Raw genomic sequence first — 21,102 nt, forward strand, 5'->3', positions numbered from 1 at the left:
AAAGGGAGTGTTAACCAGCAAGTCAATGACTGTCATCATAAAACCTCCCTCAACACCTCGATCGTTACTTAGGTTGCAGCTGTACGAAATGGTATTTTACAGGATCTACAAAACAAAACAAAACGACAGTGATCACTTTTTTAATCTAAATGTACAGCATTGAACCACAACATAACGTCAATCATCATGACACTTCCCTTTTCATAGATAAAATAGTTTAAAAAATATATGAAACAAACAATCCACATTGAGTGAGACCCTCAGTATTAACAAATGATTAAAGTGCATACTTCTTTTAAAGAACTGCGGCTTAATGTCGGGCACAGACGACAGTCATGCTGTGAGTGATCAGGGTGATGTATGTACAACTCTGGATTATTGTCATGCACTTGTGCTCGGGGGCTTCTTGTATGACAACAAATCAGTATTCCATGCTTTACACAGCCTCGCTTGCCCACACGTAGAAAAATAGAACGAATAAACAATAAAACATTGGTGAAATCCAATGAAAATGTGCTCGCATACAGCATCTCTGGTGAGACATAACAAAATTGTGTTAATTTGATGAATTCAGTATTCTGTATAGTTGCTGTGACTTTACCTGATAACATTTATTTACAGTGCAATACGTGCACAATACCAGGCTTCTTTGTACAATCTATCAAACTGGGCCAAACGTCAGGAAAATTTCATAACATTTTCAAAAGGTCAGCTGAACTTTGTAAAGCAATGACTGCAGAATAGAATTAAAAATAGACAGAGATGCAAGCTGCACAGGTTTCTGCTGTTGATACCAGAGCAGATATACACAATGAAAGTCTGTGTGTTACCAACATCTTTTTGAACACATTCTGGTTAAATGCTGTTATTATCAGACACAATAGATCGAAACGTTACTTCTCATGACATCTGATTTGTAAAAGAAAACAATTTGGATTACTGTGATCACCTTGTGGTCAAACTGTTTCTCAGGAGTGTTCAGAATTATTATTAGATCGCAGCAACGCAAACACTTTCATTATGTGAGACATTATAAAAACTGTAGAGTTATGTAACGTTATCAATGGTAATTCTAAATAACTTGATCCTGTAGGTCCTCTTCTGACACACAGATCCATAGATTTACCCTGTCTAGGCATACAGGAAGTCATAAAGTACATCATGGATGTCACAAGCTCATTGTGTCTTTTAATGGCTGACGGCATGAGACTCTAAACTTGTTCAGATGGTTTCACTACTGGAGTATTTTCAGGAATCATGGCACATCTTTCACATTTCCATCTTCATCTGTGTCCAATCAGATGGTCAATCCTGGGGTGAGGTACGATCGAGGATGACGATGTGATCAGTAACCTATGGGGGGCGGGGAAATGGTTTGTATTCACATGGCTTAGTTATGTAATCTAAAGTGAGACAGAAAACAAAAATATTAGTTTACTTGCAATTTTCTAAGGCAAATCAACAACACCATCCCAACCAATCACACACAAATAGTGTCACCTTTTGTATGTGAGGAGGCATCTCATCCTCGGAGCTCTCCTCCGGCACTGGCCCGTGTTGTCGTGGTGCTGCCTGACCGTCCTCTGCCCACCCTCCCATGGGGACACGGGCTGATCTCACTACCTTCCCCCCTGCACCAAAAGAGTCTGGAGAACAGAAAGCGTGGTTTTTCAGCAACAATGATCTGTACAGCACCAGCACTGTAGTGATTTGCAAATAATCAATTAGCCCACTTAGTTCTTATATCAAGCACATGTGGATTAACTGAGGAAGATGCTCACTTTTACTCCAGGGCTGAGAAAGTTTTGCGCATCACACTACATTTTCTTGTAAGACAGCATTTCTTCTCCTAAATTGATCCTACATCTCTTTTATCTATTGTTTTCTTTCGTAAAAATAATAGTGCTTGACGAAGTGCAAGGCCTTTGTGACAGTATCAAGAGTTAATGTGATCTATGATGTAATGTTAATGTACTTTTAGAAAGAGAAAAGAGATAGGTAACATTATATTAGATAACATGTTAAAATAACAGTAGGAAAAACTCTGAAGGGACATTTGATAACTGTTCAACTGGAGAGACGACCACAAACATTAATAGATACCTGAAGTTGTTCCGCCATATCTCCGATGGCTGCTTCCCTGTGACGATGCCGCCTCCCGGCCCATGGAGGTACTGCTGCTGGCTGAAGCTGAAGTGGGAATGGCACTGGGACTGGGAACTGTGGTGGGGTAAGTATGCGAGCGGGGTAAATTTCTAGAGTGAGGGGGGGGGTGGCTCCTCACTTCATCTGGGATGCTGTCGCTGCTTTCATCGCTCTCCTGCCTGTGCCACGTGTGACGAGACACCTCGCCTCTGGACTGCTGTTTGTGAAGCTACAAGGACAAAACACAAAGATACCGTTGTAATGCATGGGACCCAGGATGGAGAGGTTCTCTAAGAACATCTCTTGTGTGTGCACATATGTACTTACCTCATGCATGTAAAGTGCATGGATGCTCATCTCAGTGGAGGCATACTCTGATAGGATCAAACTGGTGAGTTGACCCTCCCATGCACTGCTGCCCGAGCTCACAGTTCTGGCATCAGTCCTACAAGAGGAGAGAGAACAAATGTGGAGAAAATTATGATATAAAGAGGAAGAACTGGGGATAAGAAAAAAACTGGATAAAGGAAGACAGCAGCTCAATGAATATAATGTGTTGAGTTGAGGCATATTTTCAGTGGTAGTTTCTTACCCCGAGCCTGCCATTGCCTTGCTCATGGCTGACGTGTGGCAGCCTGAAGTTTGGTGAGTGGCACTCAAACTGCCTCTGAGATGCAGACTGCTGCTGATTGGTGAAAGAGAGCGCAAGGCAGATGCTCCGTCGCTTACACCAGCTGCTGCGTGATTGGCCAAATAGCTATCCCTGCCAAAATGGACAGAGCCCAGGGTGGAGGGACCTGCCAAGAGGTTTGCAACGAGGCTCCTTGGCTATGAGAGAGAGAGAGAGAGAGTGAGATAGCAAGAAGTTGAGACAGAGATGCACTTCTTCCTGAAATGTAAACCATTCAATGAAGTAGGATTGTTTACTTCAAGCAATTCTGTTTTTTAATTTTAAGTTTTAAGTTAAATGACATCAATATTTAAGATAACAATTTTGTGTACTTGTGTATTCCAATGCTTTGGCAACATTATTTTACTGTTAAAGACTTCATGCCAATAAAGCACATTTAACTTGAGAGATGCAGAGAGAAGGGGGAGAGAACGGAGTGAATCTAATTTTACCTCTGAAGATGTCAGGAAATTTAACCTCAGATCCTTGTGATACTGAGCATGTTAGTTAGTCTGTCTCCGTACCTCAGACTCTGACATTGAGAGTGGATGAGTGTCTGTAGGAACCCCGGTGGCCTCTCTGTGAACTCTTTCTTTCAACTGGCTGATGAAGTGTGTCGTTTCTTGAGGAGGCTGCCACTGAGGGTTGGTAATGGCAAAGTGCATCAGAGATAACTCTGTTTTTCCATCCTCCGCCTGTTGGTAAATAGACGCCTCTGTCTTCCCTGCTGACATCCACTACAGAGGGAGTAAAGTTTTAAGACATACTTATGATTTTACTTTTTAATTAATTAATGTAATGCATGCTACACAGGTTATACCCAAGTACATCCAAACTGTCAAAAATTGTGTCAACATGAGTGTATGACTGCATATGATGTGTGGTCCCTCACCGCAGGGTGTCCATGCTGCCTGATGTCCATCTGGGCAAAGGAGCAGGTGTCTCCCACCCCGACCACCTCCACCGTAAAGTTCCTGAAAAAATCAATGATCTCCAGAGACTTTCTCCTCAAACAGAAGATCAGGATGATGGGAGTCACCACTGGACTGAGCAACTCCTCTAGAATAAAGACCTGGACGCAAACAAATGGACAACATGCATGGAACAGTCAGGTACTAGGATTGAGCAAAGTAACTAGAACATTTGATTATAACAAAAGAAAATTATATATTAATTTTGACTGAGATGTTGAAGAACTATTGTGATTTAAAGATTTGAGGTTTTAAGGTGCCATCATGAAAATTTGGAATTGAAGGGTAAATCCAATCCATTAATTTCATAACCAACAGCACTAGTCTGTTTTTTAATGGTCTGGTTTATGACAATGTGAAAGTAAAGTTTGCTATTAGAAAATTAATGTGTGTACTCAACAAAATGTTCTCAAGATATTTGCATTGAAAGTTAATTAAAATTCTATATACTCTATTCTGAGTCTTGGTATCTTTCCCAGTTCAGTATTTGTACTCACTGCTTTGTACTGGAAGAGCTGGGAGAACTGGTCACGGGTTTCATATCTATGTGCGTTGCCCTGCCAGTGGTCGGGCATGTAGTGGATATGAGCCAAAATAACCCGCAGCAGCTGCTCAGGACAAAACACCATGTGCTGATCAGGAATAAATGACCTGAAGAAAGGGAGATGGTGGAGAATTAAAACTTTTATCTTGCACTGTAAGTTGAAGTATATTTGATAATAGCTGTCTTTCACTGCCATCAGAAAACACTTTGTACGAGACAAGTAAACAGATTCCTTGGTTGAAACTCAAAAATCAAAGCAAAAGACTTTCTACTTTTAAAATGTATTAGATGAATATAGGTGGAGAATTAAAATATATAAACCATATATGTCAGAGTCTAAGAAATTCTGTGAGTCTTGAATGGTTTTAAGTAAGAAACAGAACTACACCATCTGTTAGTAGAGCTCCCTCACTGCCCCGATATTTAAGAATTTAAATTCAGAGCTAACACGTATTAAGTAGTCAGAAGCTACTTAAGAGAGGAAACCCTCTTATTCCCATTTTCAGTAAACTGCCCAAGAGCATTAAAGAGATTAGAAATCTGGGTAGCTTTCAAAGGGCAATAAAGGAATGACTAAGGGATAACATATGCAAATGTTCTAGTTGGAGATTTGTCCTTTATCCATGTTGTATGTATATGTATCTAATGTTTGCTACTAACTAATCAAGTTTCAGTTGTGTATAAAGTTGTGCTGATTCGCTGATGTAGGCTGGCCTACTATAATTTTTTCTCCCTCATTTCCGTAAATCAACTGTGTGCATTTAAATAGATGACACGAGCAGACAGATTAATAGGATAACACTAATCCTGACCTGCAGACTGTGATACACACTCCCAGCAGAGTGATTGACGACAGAACATGTTCAACTGCGAGAACGTCCTCGTCATAGATGGTCAGGGCGATGAGAACCGCCAGCAGAGACCCAGCGAAGAACGCTATATTTTTGGCAACCACCGTCAGCAGTGGTGAAAGGAAACAGTTCATGTACTTGGATGCAGCCTGGTTGGAATAAGGAAGAGGAAGAGGAAAAGGAGGAAACAAAAATAATAGTAAACACTATGAGCATGGATGAGAAGCACCAGTATGTCATGTGATTTTCTGCACTTCCATAAACAAAGGCATTCTCTGCATTTATCAAAAAAAAAGAGCCAGTCCACCAACCTTGTAACCTTTGCTGAGGCGCGACATGAGCTCGTGGTCCAGCTCATTGAAGTGACGCAGGTAACAGCGACCGTAGAGAGACCAGCATCTCGCTCCCAGAGAACCAGGCTCTCGCTTGATCACCTAAAAAGAGGGACACAACAAATTCTTGTCTCTGGCATTGTATAAAAAATTGCGGTCTTTAGATTAAGGATCTTCATCTGGAGCCTTTACCTCAGTGTAACTAAAGAAGGCGTAGAGAATCTGCCACACCAGAATGACCGGACACAGCAGCAGATTGGCAATGCCAATCCATAGGATGCGAGACGCGAGCCTGTCAGCCAGCTCCAGCCTGTTGCCTCCTCTCTTATATTCTGGTTTTAGGCTCCACTCATTCTCAAACAGAGAGCCTGCAGAGAAACAAATAAGGGATACATATTTGAAGGCATGCATGTAAAATATACGCATAATTTCAGATGAAGAAAACAACGTAGAAAGTAGATCCATATCGTACAAATATAATGAATCAAAGTGAACATACACACCTGGCCCCCAGAAGAAGATAAGCTCAAAATTGTACTTGAGCCCCCGAGTGTGGAAAACACTGTCCCCAAGTACAGGGAGTCGAAAACGAACAGGAAGGAGTGACTTATTAACCATGGCGACCTGGAGAAGAGCAGGAGGACAGCTTTGGTTTGAGGTCACAATGTTTTCTTATAAATACAGACAGCTGTGTAAGAGATGAATCGTTTTGAACAGTGTCATTAAGATTTCATCACAAACAAACACACCATGTAGTTTTTAAAGCGGAGGATGCGGTGGTAGATGTCCAGCTCTGTAAGTTCCTTTTTGTGGATGCAGATCTGGTGTTCTTTCTGGATCTCCACGATCCTGGCCTGTACCTCCTGCCATGTCGCATAAGGAAGCTCTGACTGAGAAGAAAAGGCTCAGTGAAGGCTACGTGCTACAAAATATTATCATATGAGACTAATAAATCTTACTAGATACATATAATTTCCACAGAACAAATCACATGTCATTATTTGTCCCAGTCACCATGGTCATCTTGAGGGCATTGATGTAGAAGGATCGGATCTCCCAGTAACAGCAGACATTGTAGATGAATTTGACGAGCCGGTGGAGCCAGAACACCCCAGAGATTATCAGCACAAAGATCACAAACACATTGTCTTGGATACTAGAGGAGAAAATGTTTTTTTATCAATAAATGTAAACGTACAGAACATATTCAGCTGTTGACCTGGGTAAACAACTTAACTGCTAACACATCTTAACTTTCTCAGTGACGGTAGTAGTCAAAACTGATATATTAGCTATTAGCAAATGTCACATTTAAGAAGTGCGTGGACTTTAAAAAGCTGTCGATGGTAAGGTTGCATTCTTCTTATTCTCATATTTTTAATTACACGCATCATTGCACTTTAGTGTATACAATTTGCTCTTCATCCAGTTTCTTGTTTCCTCAAAACAAGCTGAATTAACTAAACAATCTTCAGTCCTATTCTCACCCACACTACACTTGAATGTGAATGTGTGTAAATGTAAATACTCACCGAGCACTGCAGACGTTTACTGGAAGGAAGGCATCTGGCAAGGTGACTTTAGACGAATCCGTGTGATTTACGAACTTGTTGGCAAAGAGGATGTCATAATCTACACAGTTAGCTAGAAATACGGTGAAGCCGACCACAAACAGCAATTGACTGCAAGGAAAAAGAAAGTAGAAGGAGGGAGAGAGGGAGGACAGGAAGAAATAGGAAACATGAAAACATGGATACAAGGCAAATTACAATCCATAGATGTAATTTACGAGTCTGAAAAACAAAATTAAAAGAAGACAGGATACGTACACTAGCTCAAAAATCTCTCCCAGCAGCATACAGGTGAATCCATTCTTCTGATGCAGGTTATAGACGTACAGAATGTTAAGGACCACAGTGGTAGTTCACAGAGCCAAATTCACGAAAGAACAATTCACAGAACAAAAGGAATACATTCCATAATAATGTTCAAGGATATTCTCTGAAAAAACAGGTCCAGATTTTCTATGTGGTGCCACTGGGCTGCAAAAGAAGAGAAGAATGTGATTCTCTATGTTAAAAGTTCATTATGAATTTGCATTCTGCGTGTGAGAGTGTGTGTGTGTGTGTTGTCATACATTTGCCTCCTTCAGGCACATGCATCAGCAGGTTCTCCTCTCCAGGGGGAGAGTCGCTGTAGGAAGCCTCCAGCCGCTGGTACTCTGTGTCAAAGTGCGCCATAGTGACAGCAGCTTCAGTCTCACCAAGTAACCAAACCCACTGCTACAGCCTGGACAACAGAGAAAAGCAGGGGAAGATGAGAGCAAGGCAAGAGTGTTCCAGATATGAAGACACACTCAAGAAAAATAGGAAGTGATATATATAAAGAAATTGAGAGCACTTTACACAGCACAAAGTTAACAGAACAGTTAATCATCTGTTTATCGTCACACTTAAACATGCTACACACTGCTCACACTCTTTTATTTAATATTAATTTCTCAAGGAAATAATAGGAAAATTATATTTTGTCTGATCCTTCTGAGAACAGATCAGAGGTCATGACCAGCGACAGTGCAATAAACCTATCCCTGGATTCTTGCTTACTAAGGTTCAAAAGTAGACCTGGTTAAAGTGCATTTTCCTGATTCAATATTGAAGCTGCTCATGCTGCACAGGCTTCACAGAGGTAGTTTTAAGTATGCATGTGTCTATAAAAATATGTCCAAAGTGCATGTTCAACTTCTTTAACAATGACGGACTACACATGGGCAAAGTGAGCACATGCCTAGGACCCTGGAGCCAATGGGAGCCCCCTCACCTTACTGTTATAGCATTTACATTGCTTTAAGACTGTGTGTGAGTCGCTTTCGGTTGAGTTATGTTTTCACTCCTGTCTGTCTGTTTGTTAACAGTGGGTCTGTGGAAAGTCTATGTGCAGGCTCTGTGTTCATAATGTGTAAATATGATTTAAAATAAGCACTGTGTGCCTTCTGACTGCATACTATGTCATACTTTGTACTATGTTTTGAGTACTTATTATGATGCGCACTGACACGTTCTGTCTTTGCGTACTTTTATGTTCTGTCCACTTATATGTTTACACCGGGGATCAGAGACGAACAGCATTTCAGTCCCGTCTGTGTCCTGTACATATGGCAGAACTGACAATAAAGTTGACTTTCGTTTAACACCTGCATCTGCTCTTGTCAGTCAAAAGGAAACTAAGTAATGAGCTAAAACGAAATCCATAGGTACATGCTATTGAACACAACTCAAAAGTACGAGTAATGGCTCCGTGGCAGCAATGAAGTACAAAGAAAAACTGTCAAGAAGGCTCCATGATATCTGAACGTGTAAGTGTAAACACAGTGTAATGTTGTGTAAGAGGGGGAGGGGGGGTCCTGTGGCATGAAAACATCACACTGCAGCTCCAGATGAGGTTCAGCTGATGTTAAACACATGTTCGCCTCTCAAAGGACACATATGAGATAGCTATGGTCAGCTGAAGACGTATTCTCACCTCCATTGCAGAACAGCTCGTCCCGCCCAGCTCCTGTGTTTACTCAACATCCCCAGCTGTAAAGAAGGAGGAAGAGACGGACATGTCTTTTAAAGCGAACGCAGCCTGAGTCGTATTTGTCCTGGGACAAATGGCTGATGACAGGAAACAACAACAAGCGGGTTCAGGTGTTGTTGTTGTTGTGGAGCTCTGACAGCAGAGGCCCGACTCCCTCACACGAGATAAAACCATGTCTCCTCCCCAAACCACCACCACCTCCTCCTCCACCTCCACCACCGCCTCGCGTGGAGCCCTCTCCCCGTGTGTCTCACCTCCTCCCCGGCTGTGTCACAGTCAGACCTCCAGGTGCGATGGTTCCTCTTCTGGTGTCCGTGTTGTTAAAAACAGTATCCGGTTGTTTCTCGGTTTCATTTTCCACACGACAGAGAGGCGTCTGCCGCGGCTGAGTGTCAGCGCTGCCGGCCAATCAGAGGAGGGAGTTCTCCAACTGCGAGCTCAGCAGCCAATCGTGTTCGGGGGGGGGGGGCGGGCTCTAAGGTTGTCAATAACACGCTCTGTAACGATCCTCCATGATGGCTCCTCACCACTGACCCTGGTAAACTGGTCTTCACCTCCATCGTCTGGTGGTTTTTAGTAGCACTATTATTACTATGATGATTATTATTGTAATATTTGTTGTTGAGTACAATATTATGTTTAATATTCCTCAATAGAGTAGAGGTAGTAGTAATGATAACAAAGGTAGATTATATAAGATTCTTCTTCTTTTTGCTCCAATTCATTCAAGATTTGAGATCTTGTGTTTGCATTTAAATTGTTTTCTTTAGTCTTCAGATGGATAAAAGAAACTTATATGTAACAATAATTGTAATACAACTATACGAACACATTAATGATGTGTAAATTACTCCTAAAGTATAACACTCACGTCAGACTCTTTATACAGTATATTTGGAGTGTTCTTTATGCACATAAGATTGTATGAATTGCATTTTGATGAGCATTCAGTTGTTGACTCCAGAGTATAAACATGATGCTCTGCAAAGCCAAACTCACCTTCTGTCACTCTCTGCTGTGATGAATATTCATTTATGATTGTTGAGCCTCTGGAGTGACAGCTGGGCTTTTGTTCACTGTGTCAATGGAGTAGTTACACAGTTTAACACTGATCCCTGTGTGTGGGCTATATGTGTGTTAACCTGTGTGTGTGTGACTTAATGATGATGATTTCATTAACCAGTCTCTCCAGCGAGAAGCAAATTATTGGGATTTAATTCTTGCTTTTCACCCCAAGACATGGTTATAGACAAACACAACAGTAACACAAACACGCAGACACACTCCCGTATGTACAAACACTGCCATTACTGTTTATCATCTGACACTTCTATAGGTTCTTCATTCATGTATGACATTTAAACCTCCCTCTTACACATATGCAATAAAGAACTCATTAAGTAACCATGCATGTCTGTCATGACAGCGTGTGTACTTGTTTGTGTGTGCTGTTGATTTAAAAAGGGTAGGGGTGTCTTGAGTCAGGGGGGAGTCCGTGTAATCCAGTTATTATAGTGATCTGTATAATTTAATCTGTTCTGATTAGGATTAGGCTTCATTCAACTTAATCCAGGAGAAAGAGTCTGCCACAACCGAGATGTTGAAACAACACACTGTATGATTCAAAGCTGCTGACTGTAAGTCAGAGTCTTTCTCCACCTCTTCACTAAATTGATGGATCATGTTTGAACTGATTAAATTCTAATATGCACAGGAAAGGGACTAATAAGTAACACAACATTTAAAAAACAAATGTAAAAAGCGTAAAATGCAGATGTTGCAGATGATTTAAAGTAATTCACAGTTTTTTGTCCTGAAATATGTTTTACCTTTGCTGATCCCATTGGATGTAATACAAGCAAAAAGCGTCTTAAACTGATTATCTAAGCATTTACATAGAGAGTAAGTACTTAACGAACATGTAGCATTGACATAAAATGTTAAATAAAATAGTTTTTTTCACTTTCTTTTCACTTCTAAAATGTTTATTGATTTACTTTATGTTGCATTTATTTATGATTCAGTGAACACATTTATTAAATGCATATCTCAGCTTGTTAATTACTTGTGGTATCGTATGATTCTGGCCAACGTGTGCATGTGTGTGTGTATGTCTCTAAGCATGTGTGCTCTGCTGCAGGCTATAGCCGGCTGATTAAATTACCCCACTGTCTGTCGGGAATTAGGGGGTTGCATTGACAGCTAATTTGTTCCAAAGACATGCTGTCATGCTGCCATGCAGCCCATGGGTGGTGCATGGGGTTAGCAGGGTGGGGAAGTGGGGCGTGTCAGGTGGGGGTGCTCTGGGTGGGGGTAGGGAAAAGGGAAACAGGATGAAGTCATATCTCTCTAGAGCAACTTAATTAGATCAAATCCTTTCCCGTGCATGCACCCATGTAAACCCTAAACAGCGGGGATGCAATCCACACACACACACACACACACACACAGTTAAAAAACATCAAACAAACTACATCATTATTTCTGGAAACATTGTTACCATACAGTAGAGTATAGTACTGTTACTATAGTACTGACTTACATCAAAAATCCAAAAACAAATTTACAAGCAATAAAACGCAGGTGAAGAGGGGAGGAGAGGGGGTCAAACATTCATTCATAAATTGCTGACATGGCACATTTGGCCTAATGGTTTTTTTAAAAGTATATATATACTCTGTGGTCTGCTGATAGTAATTACAGCCTGAACACGTACAGTGCATTCCTTCCATTTAAAAAGAGGCCTGGTCAGTAAATTATTTCCGAGATGACCTTCTTCCGTCTTTCTTTGTTCTCCTAAATATGATTTCATTTTGAATCCCAAAACTATCTATGTTGCATGAGTCATACAGATCAGATGACATCATGCATGCCACTCTCTGAAAGAGTGTGTTGGCTGTGCACAAGATATGAATCCATGAATCACTGTGTTGCTCAGCTTCATGGTCCTTTGGGAGTGAATTCTGACACCAGTCAACATGGGTTGTATTCCATATGCACCACCTCTTCTTTCTATATATTTACATGCACCCCATAACCCCTTACCTTCTTTGTAACATTTGTACAACAAATATTTATTTATATATGATATTATTAACTTTTCTGCAGTTCAAAATGTGTTTTTGCAGTCTTTGTCTCACTCTCTTTGTCCTTCCTCTGTCCACACTTAAATCTGTTGCTCTTCTTGTTAAAATGCATTAATATTATGCAGCTTCAACATCCAGACATGCAAACGCCCTTCAGACCCGCTCACCAGACAGAGAGGTTATTGGTCAATATCAGCAAAGTGGTTAACAATCAATACAGATAAAAAGATGGTGGCGTGTGAAGAAACATAGAGACCAGCTGGAGTAACAGGAGTGGACAAAGTAATTGAAACACCCAATATTAGTTGTAGCAGGTTACTTTAAAGGAATAGTTTGATATTTTGGGAAATGAGGGTTGATACCACTCTACAGTAAATACGAAGCTACAGAGGCCAGTAGATCTTTGCTCAAATCAGAAGGAGTCAGCAAGATAAAAAAACAGGGAGGCAGATTTTGTTAGCTTTGGACAGAGCTAACCTGTTTTCAGTATTTAAGCTAAGGTATGCTGGCTGTAGTTTCACATTCACCTCACAGATGCAAGTGCAGATCCTCTCATCAACCAGTGGCAAAGAAAGTGATTTATCATATTGCTTTTTCTCTGGAAAAATCTACGTACCTAGGAATTTAGCATGTCCCAAAGATTTTCATTCAGTCTAAGTGAAATCCTGGACAGGAGTGTTTGTCCACAGACGTTTAATATGACACGTAATTCAAAATGCATCAAATTAAAGACACTGAGTAACCTCATCAGCTCAGTATTGGATTTTCTCAAGTGTTTCTCTGTGTGAGTGCGTCATTGTAAGTCGCATGAATCATAATTTAGACAAATGAAAAAGAGCTTTTAATAAAGCCTCTGCAGTTATTGTTATAACTTCTACTCCTTGTCATCTGAAAAGAGTGACTGTGTTGATTCATCGCAGAATACACGCATGGCAAATAAATCTAATATAAAAACGATGAAAGACAATTATGTGATTTGTCTTTTAAACATGTAACAAGAAGCTTTATTTTAAAGAATTCTGCTTTACAACATTATAACATTTATAGTTTATAGATTTCACGCTAAAATTGGAGCAAATAGGTCTAAACAATGCATCTTTGTTTCTCTGTGACCGTTTAGAATAAAAAGGCGCGCTTGTTCAGAACCAAATTTGACCCTCAGGCCTTGTTTTGGATTGTCCCATTTTACCAGATAACCAGCACAAAGGAAGGTTGATGATCAATGAGGGCATTTCACACAGCGCCTCTCTGCGCCTCTTTGATTCAGCGTGTCCTCTCAGACGGCCGTAAACAGATGTGTCTGCGGTGAGACACTCAGGTCACAGGAGAGGAGCAACCGAAAGAGAAAGAGGGATAATAAATGAAGAGAGATTTATGGATGCTGCGGTCATAAAACTGATTGGCTGTGACACTGTGAGTGATGCCTATTAGCACATGCAACATATGACATGTGCACGCATACACACACACACACACACACACACACACACACCAATTTGGATGAAATGATATGCTTGTGATTAACTGCATGTTAGACTTGTTAGTCAGCGTGCTCCAACACTAACACGAAGACTCAGCATCATGGATGGGTGAGCTCGGGTCTGAGCTCTTCAGTAATCTGTCTGCATTTCCATGCACAGAACCAGAGGACCCATTGATGACCTGTCCACAGCACACACTCCTCTCTGATTTACACACACACACACACACACACACACACACACACACACACACACACACACACACACACACACACACACACACACACACACACACACACACACACACACACACACACACACACAGTGTATGCAGAGTAACAGAAATAGGAGAGGGAGACATGAAGGAGAAACACTGTGATCAGATGAGTAAGCAGAGTTCTGCTCCTGACCTGCAGGGGACAACATCCATCCCTCTCTTCACTGCTGAGGGTCACTCAGTCCTGGTGTTACCATGGTAATGACAATTTAATAGCCCAGACTTTTAATGTCTGTGTATTTCAATGTGTGTGTTTCTTTCCCTGAATCTGTGTGTTCCTGTACATATGTGCATGTTAGATGAGATGCCCTTTGGGTCGATGGCTTTTAGCCATGTAATTACGAATAGCAGCCCCAACCCCCCCTACCCATCCTCACCCCTGCACTCTCGGGACATTTCTGTGCAAATCTGTGGCTGTTGCATTTGGTCTATTGACTTCCATGCAGACCCAGATCAAAAATTATGTTCAGGCCGTTTGTTTTCTGCACCCTGGAGTCCTGGTCAGGAGGGGTTTAGAGCAGACAGTATAAGCTGCTACAGGATGTTTATATTTTGAAAACTCAATAAAGCATTTTTTTTGTGTTAGTGTACCTTAGTGTACCTGGGCTTTATTATAGGGATGTTTACTCTAAAATAAATTATTATAGAAAACAGTGAAAATGATTGTCATGTGGACAAGGGGGCATCTTCAAAACCCGTGTTTTGTCAAACCAACAGCCTACAACCCAAATACAGGCTTGGTCGTAAAAAAAACTTATTTACAGATTAAAGTACTTAAATAATGTAATTCTGTAATAATATCATATTTTTTCTTTACTTCGCCAGTGTGCACCCTGCCGCTCCAGCCCCCAGGCGTCACAGAAAAATAGAAACAAAAAAATCATCGATATGATAATGATGATCCTTATATTGACTTCATGTTATCATATAATAGTAAAAAGTTGCCACATGATCATATGAAATGGATCCAGAGGTGGGATTGGATATAAGGTAACTGAACAAAGGCCTATCTATCAGGTCTATTATTCTTGTGGCTACTTCCACTGCTACACAGACAATCTCTCCTTCAGTTTACAGTGAACATGAGTGTGTGCTGTCCGGCTGAAGTCTCGGGTTCATCACACAAGTTCTCTCTTCCCTTAGGGCCGATTCATATTAAAGATTGCAAAGATCAGGTCTCATTTCCTGACTGTCTGTGTATGCGCATGTGTGTGTGTGTCCGTCACCCCTGCAGACACACATGTTCAACAAAAAGTGGGGCCCCTGTTGTTGGGTCTAGCCTTTGGACTGTCTCCCTGATTGAGATGGAGGGCACCGCTAAATAATACGTCCACGCATGCATCCAGGAGGCCCCCCTCTATACCTCCAGGGCTCCAGAGGGAGCAGCCTGAGCTTCACAATACTTTACCCTAGAGAGGCCTCAGCCTGCTGGGCTGCTGATAGCTGCACCTGGCCCCTGCTGCCTGGTCTTCAGAAGAGGAAAATAGAACCTCACACGGTCCACATCACATAAACCAGCTGTCTATATATCGTATTCATACAAGCTGGTGTCACATGGGACACTGTGTTATCCTTTATGATTTGGGGGTGTTTTTACCCCCCGTTGTTCTGCTCTGGTCCCGTGTATATGTGAGTGTGTGTTGTGAGATATCATTTTTCACCCCACAGAGGCTCTGACTAACCCTGTAACCAAGCCTCCTCCTCCAAATGCAATGAGGGGGAGGCTTTTTAGGAAAGATCATACAGAAATATTAACCCCCCCCTCGCTCTCTCTCTTTGTGGTCTGGCTTTGGAGAAGCATGAGAGTGAATGGTGCTGACAGCTCTTGCCTCATGGCTAATTTAGACATCCTGTCAATGAGTGCTGGGGGATTTCTTCCTCAATGTTGTTATGTATTCATATCAACTCAAATCAGTTTATCAAAATTTCATCTTTCAACAATAATCTCTACACATCCCAAGTAGGTATAGGAAAATAAAAGCAGTAGCACTTTTTAAACTTGTAGCTTTATCATGGGTTAATGAATCGGTCACTGCTTCAGATCACTTTTAAGCAAAGAATGAGAAAAACCTCATTAGTAAAGTCAAGCCATTAATAGTCATGAATAAAGTTAAAACCATCTGTTCTGCAGTTTAGCACCAAATGTTGAGCTTTTTATTTGGATCTACATCAAACTCCAAACAAGTATAGATATCAATCCCTTAAATAGGTACATGTCTTGAAAAGCAGTGAAAATGTCAAAAAGGGTTAGAAATAAAACACAAATAAACCCCCCCACACACCAACCTATCAATCAACCAACCTACCAATCAACCAACCTACCAATCAACCAACCAACCCACACACACCAACGTATCCTCACTAAAAGCAGCTGTTTTTCCTGAAATTGTCAAGCGGAGCACATTATTTCCTAGTGTATAAATCCTCACTTCACCTTCTTTTGGACAGAAAACACAGTTGTATAAAAGCTCATGCTGGAGTTGCTGCCTGGATCATTTCAGGATCAACACCTGTAATTGGGCCAAGTGGGACGGATGCTCTTCCAACTCTTCAGTTTCCCCCCCAAAAACATACCAGGCTACCTGATCCCACTTGTGACTGGAGATAAAAATAAAAATCCAGATGTGCACATCAGCCTCAGCCTGTAGAGAAGCTTCAGAATGCACCACCTTGTGTGTGTGTATGCATGAGCTGGATGTGTGAGTGCTTGAAGGAGGCTGTGTCTGCACCGCCCCGTTGGTGCGTGAGGTGTAGAGCGTCGAGCTCACTCTGCCCCCGGACTGGTCCTATCTCTCAACCCCACGCACCATACTCACATCCCCACACACACACATGCACACACACTTGATCACTGAAAGGAGGCAGACCTGGGCCGCTTCAATTAGACACTCCTGCAGCGGCTCCCTGGCGTGGACGTTTTTTAATATTTCATCACAGCCTCCTTGGATTCTCCGCATGTGGCGTCTCCTTTGCGCATAGAGCCAACGCTGCTAAAGAGTGTGAGCATACTGAGCATTTACCCGGAGATGAAGATAAACGCCCGGTGAATGGGAAACACCAACACGGAGGAGGCAGCGCTACCTTCCCCCCATATCGACAGGCACGCTCGCCCTCTCCGTCGGCGAGATTTGAACACACGAAACCGGAGCCGGTGTCTGCGCTCTGCGGGGCCGGGCGCGCGACGTCTGGGAGGAGTGTAGGGAAGGATGGACGCGTTTTTCACGGAGGTAAGCTTCGGCGGAATATGTGTCACTGGTATTGAGCTAAACATGAATGACAGATTAAGCGTTTTATGCAACCGTTGGATTTGCACCCATGCACGGCCTGTGTAAACTGCTGTGCTCTTTTTTTCTGATCCCCATCGGGTTCGGTTGGGGCAGGTGTTGCTTTGCTTCTTTCGACTGGAACCATTAGCGGAGTGTCCCCCCCTCTGCAAAAAAAAAAAAATAGGCCTGTATCAACCACATATTGATTATGGTTATTTTATTATCACTGCAGAGCGCAGGGGGCCTGTGTTTCCAGCTCGCTTGGTGAATGAATTCACAGCAGAGCCGCAGATAAATTGGCCAAACGAGAGCTGACACGGGCTTTTGCATCCATAAGGCTTGCACTCGGATTAAAGCCAATCTGTCAACCGACGGTATATAAGACCGTGTTGGCCTCCAGCAGCAACACCATGCTGCACAGGAGGGAAGGCACCCTGTCAGTGCTCTCCAGTGTGCTGTGGTTGGGGATGGAGCCGGCGTCCATAGGGTGGGTATGGGCCGGTGCGCGTCTGCGGGAATTGAGGAGGGGATGGTGGGGGAGGAAGAGGAAGAGGAGGAGGAGGGGGAGAGTGGCTACCTGGAAAGTGGAAGAAGGAGGAAGAGAAGGAGGAGGAGGAGGAGGGGGAAGAAGGATATTTTTGCCTGTGTGGATGAATTAGTTGAGACAGGAGGGGTTTAAAATTGGTGGCATAATTTAATATTAGGTAAATCAGCAATTCAACCCTCCTGTTCATTCTCCCAGTGCCTGCTGGGAAAACCTCCATCATCATGGGATTTATTTGACAAACCTTCCTCACTGTTGTTAAACCAAGAACCAAAAGCCAGGTTTTCTCCCCCTTCCCAAATTTGCACTGTGATCTTCACACCACTCCCCAGCACGTGCACACACACATTCAAACAATCTAGTGAAACAACTTGTCCTGCCCCCCCCCCCCCCCCCAACACTATTTTGATGTCAAAATCTGTCCTCTCCAAGCTACTTATCCCCCCCCTCTTAAGTTAATCTGATATGGGTTTAAATGCCTCTCACATTGGCAGCGATGTCATGCCATTTATTGATGTGTTTGTGTGAGTGGTTGTGGGGGAATGTGTGAAGGCCACGGTGAGCACCGGTGTCAATGCAAGGCCTTTTCTGTTGCAGCAACATATTTACAATAAGACGAGTAAATGACGACACAGCATAACTCTGACAACTGTTACTGTCACACAGCAACAGCAAAATGCTACAACCGTCTCTGCTGCTCCATTTCCCATAAGTCTGTGTGCAATAAATTGATCCCACCATTGATTCTCAGACCACCACATAACCAACCCTGCAGCCCTGCACAGCACCGACTCTGAAAGCCAAAGCGAGACTTGAAAGTGGAGTGACTTATTGAGCCATGCATGTTCAGGCTCACAGCTCTGATACCCAGAATTATGACTTCATGCAGTGGACCACTGAGTAACCAATCCTCTCGGGAGGTGTCTGTCCAACATCCACTTAGTTTCATTCCTCCGCTGTCCCGATCACTCCACACCTCAGTCTTATATCCCGGCAGCATTCCTCCATTTGTCGCTCTATCCATCCTCTAAACCAGAAAGAGTGAACAGCTGACCGCTCTCTCTGTCTCTGTCTCAACCCAGGCAGAAAACATGATCGTCGGTCGGCCAGCCAGCCAAGCATGAAATGTCAGGTGGCTTTAGACGACTGTATAATCCCCTCATTTTGGAAATGGTTGGTCAGTAGTAGAATATGCTTGTCTGTTGTGACATGAAGTGCTCTAAATAAAAACAAAACCCAATCCTCTCAACAAAGGGAAAACCAGAGGGACATGAAACATCAAATCAGAATGTTTGAATTTAATTTTGGGATGAATTCTATGTTGTTGTGTCATATTTTTTTTTTACTTTTTTCAAACCTCAAACCTTGTAAAGAAGTTATCCAAAAGTATAATGCAGCACTAAGTTTTGGGAATCAAATATTAACCAGCATATGGCACCTACACCTTTAATGGTCCATATCAGTTATTCTCAAGTATTCAGAATTTATGACTCACACTTGATGGAGAGAGACATGTGAAACTAATTAAGAATCAAAATAATAAAACATTATAAATAGTTTGTTTGCTGAAGACTGTTTTAATTGAATCCACATTTTAGTTTAACTTGTGATGCAATTGACCCTCAGTCTGTCTGATATTCTTAAATTTTTCTGGTCAAAATCTCACCTCTATGTTTTTAACACTGTTAGCTGTAGTTACATTTAGGCAAGGTAAGGTAGTTTAATTTATAAAGAGCCTTTCATACACAAAGGTAGATTCAAGGTCCAGGGGAATTTAGGGAATTACCCAAACACAGCACTTTCAAATATAATTAACGTATAAACAGAGCAGACAACAGACAGTAAAACAGGGGAGGAGTCCTACACCTGACACAGACAATAGATGCTTTAACATCTACTACGACAAATGTGAAAACTCCGCCTGCTGATGTGGGTTGTGAGATTGGAACCACAACAGCTACTGACATAGACCATGATTGATTTTTCCTCGTAGAATAAAATGGAAATGTTCCACATAAATACACAGTAATTTTATAATAACAATGCAGAGATTTATTACTATATCGTCTTCCTTTTGTTTTATTACTTATGCCATATTGAGGATCTCTTTGAAATGTAGTTTACTATAAGGGAAGTTGCATGAATACTGGAAACTACACTAGTTGACTTTCTAGTTCAGATTACAGCAGAGTAGTGTGATGTCTGTGCCATTTACCAAGAAGCTGCATCAAGATACACTCTGTGTGTGTGTGTGTGTGTGTGTGTGTGTGTGTGTGTGTGTGTGTGTGTGTGTGTGTGTGTGTGTGTGTGTGTGTGTGTGTGTGTGTGATGGGGTGGTAGATGACATTCGGTCTCACTGTTGACATTTTGTGTTTTATGTCGGTGATAAGTTTGGACATGATTACAGATGCACAGCCACCATGAACTGATAACCAGGTGACGGACAGGTGTGAACGCAGAGAGAGCAGTGTTGGCGAAGCCGTGACACATAATCTCAAAGCTCCTGTCATTGTTGCTTTATCATATCTGTCTTTTTATAGCCCGTACTTTCTGTCCTGTCTTTGCCCTCTCCTCTCTTTCTCCTTCTCTCCTCTCTGGCAGGCTGTAAATTATTATTTACAACTCTGCAATTTGTTGAGTGCCCACTACACACCATGTTCAGAATGGTTATAAAGCAGTGGAAGAAGTGTTCTCACTCTGAAGTTGCTCTTTTCAGGCATTGAACTTGATTCGTGTTTAAAAATGAATCATCTGGATGCATTCTGTATGGCTGCTTGCATATGGGCTGTGAAACATTCATGCAAACACAGCAATATCAAAGCTGCTGCAATGGTGATTTTTTTGCATCTTAAATTCGGTCATTTCTTTGGCACATTGCATGTTGACTTATAAAGCTATAGGGGTAAAAATAGCAGAGCCGTGTCCATAGATTGTCGTCCAAATTATGCAGGGTTTTGTGTGAAGCACAAACTGCGGGAAGGAGGGAAGGTAGCAGTCAGTGGAGATGTGTGACCTATATTCAGCAGCTTCCAACACATTTGTTCTGCTCAGGAGCTGCATCAGTTTTGCTTCTCTCTCTCTTTTCCCTTCCCTCTGATGCTCTTTCTCTCTCTCTCCCTGCGGCCACTCTTCTCTGAGCTTCTCCATCCCGCTCACTCAACCACTTTCTCTTCTCCTCCTGGCATTTTTCCAGTGCTGTCTTTCCACTCCTTCACATTTCCACTCCTTCTCCTCCTGTCTCACTCTCCTGGCTGTTCTGTGAGAGTAAAGCTCAAAGTTGAATGAAACAACAGCTCGAGGAATCATGCGTCTCTTAAAGGGCTATAATGGAGCTGGGAATTATGAACAAAAATTTA

At 42.1% G+C, this 21,102-nt stretch overlaps 2 protein-coding genes across 8 annotated transcripts in view; one reads left to right on the plus strand and one right to left on the minus strand.

The window, feature by feature from the left end:
- Nucleotides 1–124: 124 nt before the first annotated feature.
- Nucleotides 125–9,501, minus strand: atg9a (ATG9 autophagy related 9 homolog A (S. cerevisiae)). Of its 4 annotated transcripts, none has more exons than XM_020098243.2 (20): nt 9,347–9,501; nt 9,036–9,091; nt 7,651–7,802; nt 7,512–7,555; nt 7,343–7,407; nt 7,046–7,195; nt 6,528–6,669; nt 6,263–6,403; nt 6,017–6,137; nt 5,706–5,881; nt 5,493–5,615; nt 5,143–5,330; nt 4,284–4,437; nt 3,708–3,887; nt 3,340–3,552; nt 2,738–2,973; nt 2,473–2,590; nt 2,104–2,374; nt 1,501–1,631; nt 125–1,353 (listed from the first exon to the last, which is right to left on the minus strand). In XM_020098243.2, the coding sequence occupies exons 3-20, from the start codon at nt 7,751–7,753 to the stop codon at nt 1,306–1,308; spliced, it is 2,604 nt and encodes an 867-aa protein (XP_019953802.1). In that variant the 5' UTR covers nt 7,754–7,802; nt 9,036–9,091; nt 9,347–9,501; the 3' UTR covers nt 125–1,305. The 4 variants fall into 4 exon arrangements, with proteins under 4 accessions (XP_019953802.1, XP_069391980.1, XP_019953801.1 ...); XM_069535879.1 differs by having other exon boundaries at nt 125–1,403; XM_020098242.2 differs by having other exon boundaries at nt 1,501–1,646.
- A 6,962-nt stretch (nt 9,502–16,463) lies between these two features.
- myo10l1 (myosin X, like 1) overlaps nt 16,464–21,102 on the plus strand; it is a 98,665-nt gene continuing 94,026 nt past the window's right edge. Inside the window, exon 1 of one of the 4 annotated variants that reach the window (XM_020097886.2) lies at nt 16,464–17,163. In XM_020097886.2, the coding sequence (XP_019953445.2) occupies nt 17,143–17,163 (21 nt within the window). In that variant the 5' untranslated portion in view covers nt 16,464–17,142. The remainder of the gene's footprint in view (nt 17,164–21,102) is intronic. The other 3 variants (XM_069535876.1, XM_069535878.1, XM_069535877.1) reach the window with 3 other exon arrangements.

This window comes from Paralichthys olivaceus, chromosome 12 (genome assembly GCF_024713975.1).
Source record: "Paralichthys olivaceus isolate ysfri-2021 chromosome 12, ASM2471397v2, whole genome shotgun sequence".
In the NCBI taxonomy this organism is placed as follows: Eukaryota; Metazoa; Chordata; class Actinopteri; order Pleuronectiformes; family Paralichthyidae; genus Paralichthys; species Paralichthys olivaceus.